Source organism: Haliaeetus albicilla, chromosome 19 (genome assembly GCF_947461875.1).
Source record: "Haliaeetus albicilla chromosome 19, bHalAlb1.1, whole genome shotgun sequence".
Lineage (NCBI taxonomy): Eukaryota > Metazoa > Chordata > Aves > Accipitriformes > Accipitridae > Haliaeetus > Haliaeetus albicilla.
Genome location: NC_091501.1, coordinates 26,270,215 through 26,286,465, shown reverse-complemented (window position 1 = coordinate 26,286,465; position 16,251 = coordinate 26,270,215). Strand labels below are relative to the sequence as shown.

Here is a 16,251-nt window from a genome sequence, read left to right as displayed (position 1 = left end):
GCTGCGGGCACGCCGGGCCCCGGGCCCCGCCGGCGGGGCAGCCCCCGGGAGTTACCTGGCGGTGGGTACCTGCCCCGGGCAGGGTCCGAGCAGCAGCTCCGGCACCGCCACCGGTACAGCACCTCCGCCGCCACCGCCACCACCACCGCCACCGCCGCCGCCACCGCCACCGTCATCATCATCATCATCATCCTCACCACCACGCACTCGCACGGAGCTGCCGCCCGTGCTGGCTTCTCCCGGCTCCCTCTGCTTGCTTTGCGCATTGCCCCTAGGTAGCTGCTAGCGGGGTCATTTCAAACAGTATTTGGAGAGAGAGAGAGAAAAAAAAAAAAATCTGGATCACTTACAGGTAACTCCCACTGGTAAGGATGAGGAAAATCTGAGGGTAATACACTGAGAGTAACACACTGCGAGATGAAAAAAGGATCATGGCTGAATCCCGTTTACACTCTTGGAGTTCGCTTCCTTGGTTATTCCTTTCTGGCCCCCCCCGGTCGTAATTCCCCACCCTTTTTGGTGTCAGCTGTGGCTTGAATCTGAGTTGGAATCCAGTCCCTTGGGCTTGGGGGGGCTTTGTCTGTTTGTTTGTTTGTTTGTTTGTATTGTTGTGTCTAGTATTCCCCTGGTGCTAATGCTGCTCCCTGTGCAGAGTATGTGCTGCTGCTGCTGCTCTCGCTGCTGCTGCTGCCTCTGGGCTCCTGCCTGTCATGTCTCAGTGGTTGGAAGTTGTTACAGTGGGTTCTCGTGTTGGAATGAGGATGGTTTAAGGGATTTGGATGGCAGAAAGTGCCTCTCTCTCTCTCTCTCTCCCTCTCTCTGTAACTCTCCTGAGACTCGGGGCTGCCATTGGGCAGTCAGTCACTGCAATCCGCCTACTTTTTTCTCTCCCTCTCCCTCTCTCTCTCTTTTTTTTTTTTTTTAAAGGGGAGGATGACAATGGAGAGACACTGATCTAGCCCGGGCTGCACTGAATCCACGCTCCCTGGCCGAGCTCTCTCCGTCCGCCTCGCTCCGCACCGCTCCCCACCCGCTTCGCGGGGCGGTTTCAAAGCTCTCCCGCGGCTGGCTCCCTCCGGCTGCCGCGGCACCCCCTTCAGCTCGCCCTGGGAGAGATCCTGAAGGTGCTGGCAGCTCCCAGCCTCTGCTCTCGGTTAATTGCTTTCTGATGGGCGGCTTTGGCCCACTTTCCCCGAAGGGCTCCGCCGTCCCTCCAGCCTCGGCAGGGGGGTCGGCTCTTGTTGTCCCCCGGTGTTGAAGGGGGACCTTTCAAAAAAAAAAAAAAAAAAAGTATATGTTGTCGTAGCCCGCCTGAGTGAGAAATAGAGACATGCAGGCTCGTAGCTTCCTGGCGAGGTTGGATTTCGCGTGAGAGAAGGGGAGGGGGTGAAGCAGCCGGGGTAGGGGGGCGAGCGGGGGGCGTCTGCCTCCGGCTCCCCGCACCTCTCGCCGCTCCCGCAGGAAAAGCTGTCGTCTCCTCTCTTCCCTCTCCCTCTCTCCTTCCTGAGAAGATGCCGGTCCGAAGAGACGTTTCCCGGCAGGTTAGTTGCCTCTCCCCTGCCTTTCCCCCGAGCCGGGTGGCTCCTGCCCCCTCGGCACCCCCGCTCCCCGGGGCGAGGGGATGCTCGACCCTTCCCCGCTCCGGCTTCGCCCCGTGTTGCCCCAAGCGTGCAGGAGACTGTCGCTCTTCCTCTTTGCCTCGTTGGGCGTTTGTCTTTTTTTTTTTTTTTTTGCGGAGGAAAAGGGAAAAAAAGAAAGTTTTAGTGGTGGGAGAGATGGTGGAAAGACGTGCGTTGCGGATGCCGGGGTTAGGGTTTGAAAACGAACCCCGAAAGAGAAACGTGCACCGCAGATAATTTAACACAAACGCAGCCGAAATGAGCAAGAACCAGGCTGCGAAGTCTCCTTGGTCCGTAGGGTTTGTAAATGTTCCTCTCAGGTTAATTGCCTAATGACTGAAGGAGTTTTCTTGGCCAAGAGCTCTTCCAAACGCGCTGGGAACACCTCCGCCAGTGAACCAGTCCCAGCACACGGGTGCAGCTGCCTCCGTGACACAACGAAATATTCCTTCGGATGGAATGGGGATTGCAGGATTGGTGTAAAAACGTTGTCTGCCGCCCAACACGCAATAAAAATCTTCTCGGGGTTTGGTTTCATTTAACCACGTTTATCTACAAGTTCAGTGCAGACGCTGGGATAGTCAACGTCCTTGTGAGAAACGCTAATCGCGATTACCAAGAGACAGAAGCTTAAGCCTTTCAACGATTATTTACAGCCCAGAATCGTCTTATTTATAATTCTTTAAGATTCTAAAATCGTCGTATTTATACTTCTGTAAATGTATGTGTGCGTATGTATATATATATACGGACATATAGATGTGTATCTCCTGTAATGCCCGTTCTCCCTCTCAGACATGCGGGCTGTGGTTGGGGCAGCTGTGCGGAACGTGAACTAGGAGAACGGGTAGCCACTTTTGATGTTTTATTTCTAGCATTTACTCGGCTTCGGATATATTTTTAAATGTGCATCTGCTTTTAAAGATGTGCCTGGGGGAAAGAAGGAAAAAAAAAAAAAGCTAATTGTAAAAATGCAAAGTAAATGCTGGCGCTGGCAAACTTCGAACTGGTGCTGGCAGAGTTTGACCCGGTCCAGCTGAAACGAAGACCGTTTACCAATCGCCACAATTTTCGGATCGAAGCAGGTTTTATCCACAGCTTAACCGTGTTGTGGGAGGAAAGTTGTATAAAATAAACCAAATCGCGCCGTTTCTTTTCGGGAAGTTCAATTTTAGTCTAATACCACGGGCCGGTTATTACGTCGGAAAACTAATGATGATGCTGCTGGTGATAAGAATAACCCGCTAAATTCCATCCAAATGGTTTCTATACATATGTCAGCCGGGGGTAGCGAGAAGTGCACTTGTTTTGTTGACTGAAGCCGAATATATTCCCTTCAATAAAATGATGTGGCGCTGGAGAAGAGGGGTTTGTGGGTGACACCTAATATGGGCATTTCAGCATCCATCGTTCCTTCTTCCACAAACACGTGTATTTTGGACAAACTAGGGGCAGAACGGCACTGAAATGGTTGCCGACACCATAGTCAGGCAGATGAAGCAGAGCAGGCACGAATAAAGTATTTCCTTTTTTTTTTTTTTCCTTTCATCTGCCTATTCCCAGCTGCGGTTTCTTTCTTTCCCCAAACCTGGAGAGTGTCGGACACAAGAGCACGTCGGAAGCCGGTAAGAGCTTTGAAGGTACGCCCGGTAGGCAACACACCGGACTCCTTTCTGGTGGGAACCGGGTATTTCTTGTATCTCACCGGGCTGCCAGTCTAGTGCCAGGGGAAAGAAGCCGGGGGGAGGCGGGGGGGGGGGGGGGGGGTGAAGAGTCTCTTAAAATGAACGGGTGTCCGGTTGGCCGGGAGGGCGAGGAGAGGCGGCAGCAGCACAACGAAGGGTGCCCGTGGAGGGGCCGGGGACCGTGTCGTCCCGGCGGTGCCCGGTCTCCTCCCGGGGGGGCCGGCGGCCTCGACGGGGCTCCCGGTGCTGCCACGTGCTGCCCGCCGTCGAGGCTTCGCCCCAGCCGCTGCCTGCCGCCGGCCCGGGGTAGGGGGGGGTCCCCGGCCGGGCCGGGCCGGGAGCCGGGACTCCCCCCTGCCGGGCAGCCCCGGGGATGGGCGAGGGGAGGGGGATTTCGTTGGCTTTTGCTGCAAACGCCGCAAAAGCCAAGGCGAGCTTCGCCTTAGGGGCAGGGGGTGTCCTCTCCGCTCCCCTTGGCGCTGCCCCGGCTGCTCCCCCTCTTTTTCCCTCCAGGAAAGATAAAGAGGAGAAGGGGGGGGGGGGTTGCCCCCAGAGCCCTGGTCCGGGCACTGCCCGCCGCTCCGTCTTTCCGAGGGTCACATCACGCCTCCCTGGAGCATCCGCTGTGATTTGAGTCTGTGGCACAGCTGTGATTTTTAACTTCCAACGTATTTACTAATTAAACTGGAGCCGAGTGCTCTGCGACCTTCGCAGGAAATATTTCTGTTTCGATCCTGCTGCTAGCCGAGGTCGATATTGGACGGGATCTGTTTTCGCGAGGGGACACACGGAGTCAGCAGGGCTGCAGACGCTTTACGCGTCGGTGCCTGGATGGAAACGTCATCGCCAGAAATATCAAGGGATGCTTCACCTCACGCCTCTCTCTCCAGCAAATTCGGCGATAGGAAATAGAAGTGGGAACAGCGGGAATTCCCTGAGAGGGAGGACTACCTGAGCGGGACCTTGCTCTCTCCTCCTAAGCGGACACAGCGGTTTCTTTATGGTACCCTGCCATGTCACCCCATGGGACCCCCCCGCCCCGTCCAACAGCTAGGTGAATACTTAAGTATTGCGTTACTTTCTCTCCCCTCGGTCTCATGTTTGCCACCTAAAGTGGAGCTTTTAGCACGTTTTATTAAGACACGAACACGTGCTCCGCAGCAAAGCGGGGGAAAAAAAAAAAAAAGCCTGCCAAGCCTAATCTCTTTGCTATCGCTGGCACAATGGCTCTCTCCTTCACGCTGCAAAATAAACCTAACGCACTGGAAGACAAACTACGTTTTACCTCACTTCATCTTCCCCCCTTTTCTATGCAAAGAGCTCGCTCGAAAAGGTATCGTTACACTCAAAGGATATGGTTTCAGCAAAATGGTAGTTCCAGTGGCTGATGAAAGAGGAAATAATTGCATCCCACATGCCTAGCCCAGAAGTAGCCCTGGATCTCAGAGCAAATTTCTCTCCTATTGTTCAGAGAAAGTGAAGTATCCTCATCGCCTTACAGGCATGGTGATGGATCTGATAGGGTTTCTGTAAGGGCTTTTACTGTTCCTGCTGTCCACTCAGTTTTACTTCCAGGCTCAGTTCGACAGCATTCTTCCGATTTTTGCTCTGAATCCCCTTCTAAAACAGCCACAATCAATTTCGAAAAGAGCTCTGCCTTCCAGACTGTAACATGCGCCCAATCTTCTGTTCCCTTTAAAAATAAAACCGCAGTGAAAGCTAATAGCAGTACCATTACCCTTATTTTGCAAAGCGTTTTCTTTGAGCTCGCCTGCCTCTCTGCGAGGGATGTGTTGTACGAAGTCCTCCAGCTACTGACACAGATGGGGTGCCCCTGTCATCGCTTCGTTTACGGATACACAGCCTCACCAAATTCACTTCTCGCCTAAACCCCTGTCAGCCTGAGCCTGGAGGACGACGGAGCCCATCGCTGCCGACCACGGCTACGACAAAGGGCGGCGCAGGTATTTAGCCCCGCAGAGGTCAGAGAACCGAAAACACCCTCCTGTCTCCAGCAGGCAGGATTTGGGGCTACTGGCCCGGGCAGGGCTGGACGGGGGGCTCCTCACCGGGGCAGGGCGGGGGGGGGGCAGCGCGGAGAGCGGCTCCCGCGCCCCCTCCGCCTCCGCGCATCCTCCGCGGGTCTCCTGCGGGGCAGCGCTCTGCTCCGCCGGCCCCCGCGGCGGCACCTGCGGCTGTAGGGGCGGGCCGAGAGCCTTGCCAAAAAAAAAAAAAAAAAAGAAAAGGAAAAAAAAGAAACATACCAACACGCACCGAGGGATGCAATCCGGCCGGTGCCCGCCGAGCAACCTGCCGGCGACCCTCCGGAGGGCAGCCCCCGGCTTTCGCCGGCGCCCTGCGAACCGGGCAGCCCTGCCCTCGCTGCCCGCAGCTGGGGGAGCTCCCGGTGGGGGGCACCGGCCCTGCTTGGCCAGCGCCGCTTCCCTTCTCGGCCCCGAGGAGCTTGATTTAATTCCGCTCCCCCCCACCCCCGACGGGTGTAACCTTAAGCCTCGGCTGTCGGCCGGCCTGCCCGTCCCTCCGGGGAAGTGTCCCCGCTCTTCTGCCTTTGGGGGCTGCCCTTTGGCTCCCCCCCCCCCTCCTTCCCCGTATTGATTTCAAGGTGGGAAGCAAGCGTTTTTTGGATCGCAGCTCACCTTATGCATTCTTGATCATTTAAAAAAAAAAAATCCCGCAGCTATGCAAAGACAGGATCTTTAAAGAGTTTGTAGCTCGACAGGTAAGGACTCGGCTGGGGCTCAGGAATGTGGAAATTCAACTCAAGTCAGCCTACTGCGACGAGCAATATTAATAAGGGCATACACGTACGGGGGGGAGAGGCAGAGGGAGAAACTTGGCAACTAAAATAACAGAGCGATCTCGACCGCGGCGATCAAATACCGAGGAGCAACCAGCGGGCTTCCCGGGAGCCCCCGCTGCCAGCCGGCCCGCGGGCCCCCGAGCCGGTCCCGACGGCGGAGCCCGCTCGGCTTCCCGGGCGCTGCAGCGCGGAGGTAGCCGGACCAGTTGTCAAGTTAATTTCAACACGTCCGTGTGATGGATAGAAACGCAAATTGTGTCTAGGCCTGCATAAAACAAATCCCTGAGTGCAGGTTCAGAGCAGGGATTCCCCTCCTCCCGCCCCTTTCGCCTTTTTAATACTTAAGCTCTGCTCTATTGTCCCAGCAGCAGCGGCTGAGTTAACTCTGTCAGCCTGCCTTTTTTCCTTTTTTTTTTTCTGAGGGTACTGTACGCCAGAGATAATATTTAAGTTCGCCTAAGCAGTACAAAATAAAAGGATCCGTCATCACCCGCCACCGGCTCCCTCCAGGCTCGGCGCTGCCGGAGCGCCCCGGCGCTGAGCGGCCCCGCAGCCGGGCATCGCCCCGCCGGCTGCCCCGGGACCGGGGGGAGACACGGGCGTCTGCTGGGGGCTGCCACCGCTTGGACAGCCGGGGGAGCGGGGAGGGAGAAATCACCACCTTCTTCTTCTTTCTTTTTTCTTTTTTTCCTTTGCAACATTTTGTTCGCAACTCTCTAATAGCGTGACCCAAAAGCCAAGGAGATTTGTTGTGCACAAGGACTTACCCTAATTTGACATAGATGACTCCAAAGCACAGAAACACGTAGAAAATCCACTTCCGAAAGTTTCTGTGCATGATCTAGAGAATGGACTGAGCCATAAAAATTGCACAAAAAGTCGAACTGATCTTGTCGATTAAATCCCAGTCAAGAGCATTGCTGAAGCTACCCAGGAGCAAAGCCGGCCGAACTGTAAAAAATCAACACGGTGCAGATAAGCAGCTCTTCCCAGAGCCATGGTGACCGAAACCGGCTCCGATATTAAAGCTAAAGAGGGAGGGAAAAATAGAAAGAGCTGCTCAAAAACGGTAAAACAAAAACCCAAGACAGACAGTCTGAGGGAGAAAATGAGCAAGCACTGATCTTGATCAACTGCCTCATAGAGCCCTGAAGTTCAATGTGTTTTTACTTGTTCTGACTTCCCCAGGTAACACTACGTATCTTGCAATCTATGGCTCCAGGTAGGAGGATCTCTCTCTCTCTCTCTCTGTCTCTCTCTCTCTCTCTGTGTCTCTCTCTCTCCCCTGCTCTTCCCCCCACCCCGTATGTGTCAGGATCTAATACATATCTTATCTGTCTGTGTGCATGTGCGTGTGCGACTCATGCGTGTGTTTGTGTTTCAGAAGGCATGTCCTTAAGCCGGAGTGCTGAGGAAAACACATGAAACGTATCCAACAAGGGAAATAAAGGGCTCGTCCTCTCAAACCGAAGCATTTTTTCATTTCCTCTAGTATGGTAACGCGGCTGGATTTGCAATGTATGGACTTTGCAAAAGAGATTGCTAAAACTCCCACCCCCCACCCCCCCTTCTTTCTAATCAAAAAGAAGCAGGCGTTAACCCCCGTTTGCTTACAGCTCCGTATCCTAAAAGGCGATGTGTGTGTCCAGATTATTTCTCTTCGGCCATCCGACCCTGTTGCACACTTACAAACGCCTGTCACTAAATTTTATCTCATTTTCCACCATAAGAAAACATTCTTCCTCCTTTAAGAAACAGACATACTTGGCTTTTAACACGAGTTTAGGATATTCGGTTTGCTGCTCCTAGGGAGATTAATCGCTGAGACAAAAACTCACTTTGTGTTCAGGCACTAAGAGTCAAGCAAGGCTTCTTTTTCTTTCTGTCTTTTCTTTCTGTCTGTCTTTGTCTCTGTCTTTTCTTCCTTTCTTTCTGTCTTTTCTTTCTCTCTCTTTCTGTCTGTCCTTCTGTCTTTTCTTTCTTTCTCTCTGTCTTTTCTTTCTATGTTTTTTCTTTCTTTCTCACTGATTTCTGAGCTGCTCAGTTTATTCCTGCATTCTGTGGAATTATCTATTCCAGTCTACTACACAATGTGAGCCTGTCTGGAAGCATATATCTGCATGCATATGCACGCTTAAATAGCACTCAAATTCAAGTTTGTGGGCTGTGGTAAGTTATATAGATACGGATAAACCCGTGCACCTATGCCCGCTTATACATTTATATACATGTAGTAGCAGTAAGTGTGGATTGCTCTAAGGCATCTCTCAAAGAGAATCGGCTAAACACACACCAGTAAAGGCTGAAAGGAAAGCAGGCAGTGACAAGCAAGCAAAAGAGGCTGAACACAGAAGTTCATCGTAAAATATCTAATCCTGACGGAGAAAACAAAGGATTTTTTAAAGCCCAGCCAGGCTGCCGCGGTTGAAGAGATGCAGTGTGAAATCGCGGGTCATTTTTAGATGACTCCCGCAGCCGCCGCTGCCCGCACCTTGCCATCACCCACCAGCTCTGGAAAAGAGGGTCCCCAGCCGGTCCCCGGGAAGGGGGAGCAGCAGGGACGCGGGACAGAGCAGGGCCCTGCTGGGGGGACCCTCTGCCGGGTCCCCCGGGACGGAGGGAGGCGGCCGAGCTGCCCACCCCACCGCCGCCCTCCGCCCGCTCTCCCTGCGGATCGGGTTCGCTCTGCCTTTCCCCCCGCATTCCTCGCGTTTTCTTCTTTAATAATCAACGCTCCGGCTCTGGCGGGCAACCGGCCCTCCTCCAGACCGCTTCTGCTACATTTTTCCTAATACTTAACTATGAACAATTTGTCCTTTTCAAAGGCTGAGCCTTCCCTTCACGCTCTTTCCCTCGTATTTAAATGGCCTTTTCTTCCCCGACCCAATACCACTTCCCCCCCCCCCCCTTTTTTTGGCATCCCCACTACTGTTTTAAGGATCTTTAGGTAAGACGGGGCCATGTTTCCCCTTTGCAAACCCAAGAACCTCCTAACTTTACCCCGAGCCGCCACCCTACACCCAGAGGGCATTCAAGAGGCAGCCTCCCCTCTCCATACCCCTCCTCCCCTCCCGTTTTTTTTGTTTTGTGGGTTCCCCCCCCCCCCCCGCTTTTGGAAGCCCTTTGAAGGGGAGCCCCGCACGGACGGGCCGAGCCCCCCCGGGGGTCAGCGGGGCGCGGAGCGGACGCTGCCCGCGGCGGTGGGAGGCGCGGGGGGACACGCACAGGCCCTTCCCTCCGGCCCGGGCGGGAGGCAGAGGCGCCCGCGGCCGAGCCGTGCCCCGCGGGCGAGCGGCAGGGCCGAGGCGGCGGCAGCAGCGGGCGGCGGCGGGCGGCGGCGGGCGGCCTCCTGCCTCAGGCCCCGCGAAGGCCGGCGCGGCCCGGCCCGGCGCCCCGCCGCGGAGGTCCCGGCCGCGTCCCGCGGGGTAACACCGCCACCCAGGGGCGGCAGGAGGCGGCGGGCCGGGGCTCGGAGGGCTCGGAGCGGGGGGCGGAGGGCGCGGGGAGGGCTCCCCGTTGCCGCCGGGCTGTGGTGGGGCTCATCCATCGGCCGCAGTTGCTCGAGGCCAGGCCTCTGGCCTCCACCGCGGGCCCAGCAGGCCGGACCCCGCCGCGGCCGCTGGCTTTTAGGGAGCGCAAAATGGGGGCGCTGCCCCTGGGCTGCCTCCCCTTTGCACATCCACACACCCCCCCCGGCGTGGGGCTGACACCAGCGTGGAGGGGCACGCTTCCTCTGTCCGTGGAGCGGTGCCGGTTTGTCTCCAGGGATTGGACTTTTGCTGGGCCGCGGAGGTTGAGAAAGAGCGAGGGGCTCAGCCGCGCGACTGTTAGTTGCCGCGTTGCTTCTCTAAAGATTGCACGAACGGGTCGGTTCGCTTGTTTTCTCACAAAACCCACGGAAGTAGGACTGCGGTTCAGGTGACCGTCATCTCCTCAGTGTGACTGTGCTAACCATCAGGCTAGTGCGTCCTGCTTGCTTCTTTGAACTCGTAAGCCTTTTCCGTGTTTCTGTGCAAACCCGAGAAGTTTCAGCAACAGAAACTAAACTGGATTGTGTCTAAACTAGCTTGGACATAGCATCGTTTAGAGGGCAGAATCTTTTCTTATTTTTGACTCCTACTCCACTGTTACCTTCAGCTAACTGATTTGAAGATGCTGGACTGGGGCAAAATGGTAGATTTTTCTTTCCCTCAAATATCAGTGTAACTATTGCTGAAAGCTTAGGCTTAGGATAAGAAGATTCCATGAAGCTTAATAATTCTGTGATTTAAGAAAAAAAAAACCCTGTAGAATATTAAAATAGGTAATTCTTACATTAGCATTCAGTAATTCACGTAGTTACTTTATAGGGAAAATATGTAAAGCTCGTTGAACAACTTTAAACAAATACCACCTTAGTAATGCTAAAAGGCTTCCTGAAAATAACGTAATATTCGTAAATACAAAAGCATTGGTAGATGTGGGTTGAAATCATTTGCTGAATGCTCTTCCAGTGCACAATCATTATTTATGACTCATCCAAAATAAATGGTATGGCAGGTGATATAGTCGATTGAAAATTCAGTAATTCGTTCTTCCATGCATTGACCTTCTGCTGACAAAGCTTAACATTCACTCCTCTAAACCCACAGAAGGAAAGGTCATCTATACCACACTGCTGCCTGGTCCCCATTCCTCCGCACAGCCTTTTGATAAAATGGCACCCGTGGTAAAGTATTTCAAAGGCCTGTTGGACTTCAGCTTTCACAATCCGTCACAAATGGATTTACCTCCACTCCAACTGGAGAGGCTTTTCCTGCGCCTAGGGAGGGGAACCCAAGTGACCTTCAGAAGTCAGCAGTCAGGCTGTGAATTTGTCTGACAGCTTAGTCAACGGGAGGTCACGACTCAAGGGTAACTTGGGTGTCAGTCTCTGAAAAAAAGGAGATGATGGGAGCGAGATTCACTGGCCGAGGCATGGGTCTCATTTTATTCCAGACTGCACATCACCCACACTGTGCCACAAGGGACACGGTGCTGTTAGTTTGACCTGGGCTAACAGACAGGAGACTGTGTCCCAGCAGGACGAGCAATCCTCGCAGTATGTGGAGAGCTTTACAGCGGGCTGTATGTGGTAGTATGAGCAGTGCTGAAGGGGAAAGGACTTTTAAACTGTTGGTTACAGCTCACATCATCTTCCCTAGAGCTTATTTCCAAGCATAGTGTTCAAAATCAGAACAAATCCCGTGAAATTTATGGGGAATACAGACAACAGGGATAATTCCTCTGCAACAGGCTGCTTTACATGCCTTTTCTTTCTGTACTGCTCAGCTCAATCACAGGTAACTAGGATGCTTGTTACAGGTCCCAAAGGCTTAACTACAGGGAAAATCCAGCTGCATTTATCCCAGCCAGCCACTGTCTGGCACTGTTGCTCCACGCAATTGTAGATGAAGCACCACTACCCCCCCCAACCCACCTCCCCCCCATCTAACACTAAGAAAATAAAAGCGCAAAAATGTTCCTCAGGGAAAATATAGAGACTAGTATGTGGTTGAAAAAGAAAGAGAGGAAAAGAACTAAAAGAAGAAAAATGAAAATAAGAAGCATACGAACAGAGGTATCTTATAGCTGACCAGGATGTTACACACAATTTACACGTGTTCTTAACAAATGTATATGTTAAATATATGCACTTACTACTGGTCTCTAATATTTTGTATGTATGTTACCGGGCCTTTGCACGTGAAGTCTTCTCTTAAATTACTCTCACTCATTTACCCAACTTCTTCCTAGCTCTAAGATGTCCATTCTTTTTGAGAGACTACCAAACCCACTGTCTGCCTCTAGAGCTTTTTTTATGACTCGGGATGTCCTTCAGTGAGCTTCTGATGCCGAGCCCAGTTCTCAGTCATCTGGTCTTTGACCTTTGATTCAGAAGAAGAAGAGGAAACTCATCTGATGAGTGGTTATGCTCTTGGGATGTACATCTGGCAAGGTGTCCAGCACAGCACCAATTAATAGCAATAAAACCTTTGCACTAAGGTCAAGGTTTGAATCTGGTCTTATATAGCAGCTAAACTTTCCATTGCTACTCTTAGTTGTTTTCTCACTCAGTATTAGGCAAAACAGCATTTGTCCACACCTCTGATTACCACTGGCTTTCGCCTCAGTTCTTTCCTTGTTTTCCATTCCCTGTTTCTCTCCCTCTTTTTCTTTCCTCTCTTTTACACCTCATTACCTGGAATATGTTCTACTTCTCAGGGTATCTGTCCTCCTGTAATTCCTAAGCATCCTAACATTTCATTAGTTTAGCAGACACCAGATTAGATTAACAAGTAACACAGGTGTCCATGCTCAGTTGCTTCACGTGTTTCACATTTTCAGGTTAATCCTGGTTTGAAAATTTTTGTTTACTTGTTGTTTTATCAAAGCTGTGAGGCATTGTTCAAGACAAAGAAATGTGTAATTAGATACATTACACGTGTCTGGGGTACTAGCATGAAGTGGAACTAACAGACTTTCTCACTAACTCCTCCCTTGCTAAATGGATCTTTATTGACTTTGTTGCACTGGTCTTAATATAATTTTAGATTATTTCTTCTGTTTTTCATGAACTGGCTTCTTACTCCATTGACTATGTTAGTATGAAAGATTCTCTGCAGAGGAAGGTTTAGCAGTTAAAATGGAATGTGAGTCAGCAATATCATATAGTTGCAAAAAAAGTTAAATACTCTGAATAAACTGGCATGTTGTATATATGTGTTGTATGTGAACTAATCCTTTTACACTTTGCAGGAGTAGGAAGCCGAGACTGATGGATGAACTGTGTCTTCTGGGCAGCATACTTCAAGAAATAGATCAACTGGAGGTGACCCAGAGGTGAACAGTAGGAATATGTGTAGAAGACATGATCCATGAAGAAAAGTTGAATCAGCTGTGTTTGTTTATTTTGCAGAAACACAGACTGAGCAGAGAGAGGATAATAGTCTTCAAATATGCAAAAACACATCACAAAGATGGCAAAGTAAGGAACTGTTGTACACAGACACGGGGGATAAATGGATTTGAGCAGCATTTAGAGAAAATTAGTTGAAGAATTAGGGAAAATCTTCCCAAGATTTAAGATCAGGTTAAGTAAACATCTAAAAATTTAGTAGTACAGGATCCTACCACAGGCTACAAGCATCAAGGTCCCTTTTAGACACGATGCTTATGATTCTCCTTTCAACCACCATGCTGTGAAAATTCTATTCTCCTTCATAAAGCATGGTGAGATACAAAATAAACCTTCCCAACTTACTCTGGAAGTCTTTCAGAAAGCATCTAGCTTAACCAAAGAAGATGTAGTTTGTATCCAAGCGTTCAGAGGAACACCCAAAGCAGTTGTCTCTAGGGTGTATTTCATGAAGTGACCCATTTCATCCTAATCTTGCAGTAACAAGTGCTCTCACTGGTCCTCTCAAAGAAAATGTCTAATAAAAAGAGTTTTTGCCCATTTCTAATTAGTTCAGCAATTCAGAGACTTAAGGTTTGAGACTTTAGGTTTTGAAACTCTGTGAACAACTTTAATTTCATGGTTAAGTAATACAGTGAGACAACCTCATTGAACCTGTCTGCTGTTTGCCTAAGGCAGCCCAAGTAAGGTAGCCCAAATGAATGCAAACTAAATACTGAGTTTAGCAAGGTTTATACTAGAATCAAGATAAGTTTAGTCTAGTAATTTCATCTGTAATCAGCACAATCTTCTACTGTTGTTTTTGTGTTAGTTAAAGATTAATCCCTTCTCCTCCCTTTTTCTAGGAGCCATTGCAAGTCTCTAGGTCAACAACTACCTATGATGCAACAAAGGAAAATCAGGACTCAGATGTAATTTTTGTTGTGATTTACATGCTCATTCCTGTTTTCTAATCATATTCTCAGACATGTCTAGGTGGACAAACATCTTTTTAGTTATCTGTGTTTTCAAATGATGAGTACAAAAGATACTATGGTGGGTTTAGATTACACTTGCCCCTTAAAATCATCTTTTGAAAAGCTAGGTGACTGAATAGTTTTATGTGATATATTAAAATTATTTGCCTGCCTATTGTGTGCTGGAATTTTTCTAATATTAAAAGGGAAGCTACACATTGTTAAGCAGTCTATAGGAGAGTCTTTTTTCCTAACTGATCATCTTCTATTGTAACCTTACACCATTTGATGCAAAATTATTTTTGGCTTCTATGAATTGCAAACAAATAAACATTGATAATCAGCCTGTGAAGACTAAAGCTGTACCTATTCTGTGTATTCGGCCTGATGTTTTGTCCCAGGGAAATTGCATGATCATAGATTTCAAATATGACTTAGAAATTACTGTTTGCATCACAGGAACAAACCTTGAAATCTTGCTAGGGCAAACAGCATCTTTGCCTTGGTTCAGATACAGTGACACACAGGGAGTGTTTGTCACTAGGGCAGCATCCCAGCGTAGGTAAGGCCAGAGGGGCCCGGTGCCAAATTATGGGATGAGGTTGTAGATAGGGAGCATGGCGCACTTCTGCCTATGCCAAGGGGAGATTGCTTCCTTGCAGAAATATTTGAGAAACATTCATAACCTTTAATTACCAAACAGAAAACTCTACCAGGCCCTACTATAGCCTTTCTGCCACTGCAGCTGTCCCCTCATTCGATGTTAGCTTCATCCTTACTATGCATAGCTAGATTGTGAATCTAGAGTTGCAGGTCCTTTTGCTCCTTCTTCAGGTAACCCTCTGCAGAGGTACTTTTCATTTTAAGAGGCTGAGGCACCTTGGTAAGAATCGTCAAAGGTATACAGTAGGAATGCTCATTAAAAAAAGAAGTGGGAGAAATATGGGGGGGAAACATTAGTGATAAATAAAATAGTACAGTGGTTCTCTCCTCCAGTCGAGTCAAATGTCAACATTTGGAGCTCTAAGATCTAGTGAGGTTTCCACTTACCCTGCCTCATCTCCATCCATCCATGCCCCTGCCTCTTTGCTAGACAGTGAGAGAGAATTTACTCATTTCTAGTTTGAGCAGTGTGGAGATTACTCACTTCCCATTGGCTTGACCTCAGCATGGATGAACTTACCTCTTTTTTCATTTATCAATACATCACTGGTGATACAACTTAATCATGTGAATCTTCTTTAGCAGTTCATCTTATTGCTTTCAAAGGTATTACTCATAATCTCTCAGATAAAGTGTTAACTGTTTCTGTCATCAGAAGAAACACATGCCTCTGTGGGATTGCCACCAGACAAGTATATCATCCCTGCAATAAGCATACAAAAATCCTGTAATTTCAATAATTGCAAATAACCATATCAAAGCCTGCCTTTTTTTTTCTTTCTGATTTCTAAACTACATTTCCCAGAAATGTAGACTCAGGTCTAGAGTCAAAGTGCACATCCATCTCTTGCTGTAAGAGCTCTAGCTATCTGGTGCAGTCTCCTAGTAAGGAAACATCCTGAAAGGTGAACAGTAAGTGCATAAAACCATATATGGGACTGGGAGAATGAAGACCCACCCACTGTAGGGGAAGATCAGGTTTGAGACCATCTAAGGAATCTGAAGGTGCACAAGTCCATAGGACCTGATGAGATACATCCGCAGGTCCTGAGGGAACTGGCAGATGATGTTGCTAAGCCACTATCCATTATATTTGAAAAGTTGTGGCAGTCCAGTGAAGTTCCCACTGACTGGAAAAGGGGAAACGTAACCCCCATTTTTAAAAAGGGAAAATAGGAAGACCCGGAGAACTACAGGCCAGTCAGTCTCACCTCTGTGCCCAGCAAGATCATGGAGCAGATCCTCCTGGAAACTATGCTAGGGCACATGGAAAATAAGGTGATGGCTGGTGACAGCCAACATGGCTTCACTAAGGGCAAATCATGCCTTACAAGATTGGTGGCCTTCTACAACAGGGTTACAGTGTTGGTGGATAAGGGAAGAGCAACTGACATCACCTACCTGGACTTCTGCAAAGCATTTGACAGTGTCTCACATGACATCCTTGTCTCTAAATTGGAGAGACATGGATTTGACAGACGGACCACTTGGTGGATAAGGAATTGGCTGGATGGTTGCGCTCAAAGAGTTGTGGTCAATGGCTCGATGTCTGAGGGGAGACCAGTGATGA

At 49.8% G+C, this 16,251-nt stretch overlaps 1 protein-coding gene across 2 annotated transcripts in view; it reads right to left on the bottom strand.

Moving 5' to 3' along the window:
- Window positions 1-7,672, bottom strand: part of WNT7B (Wnt family member 7B) — a 98,173-nt gene extending 90,501 nt beyond the window's left edge. The window contains exon 1 of one of the 2 annotated variants that reach the window (XM_069806900.1): window positions 6,893-7,672. In XM_069806900.1, coding sequence (XP_069663001.1) covers window positions 6,893-6,963 — 71 coding nt within the window. In that variant the 5' untranslated portion in view covers window positions 6,964-7,672. Of the gene's footprint in view, window positions 1-350; window positions 1,590-6,892 lie in introns of those variants that run through there. The other variant, XM_069806899.1, reaches the window with a different exon arrangement.
- Between the last annotated feature and the right edge of the window lie 8,579 nt (window positions 7,673-16,251).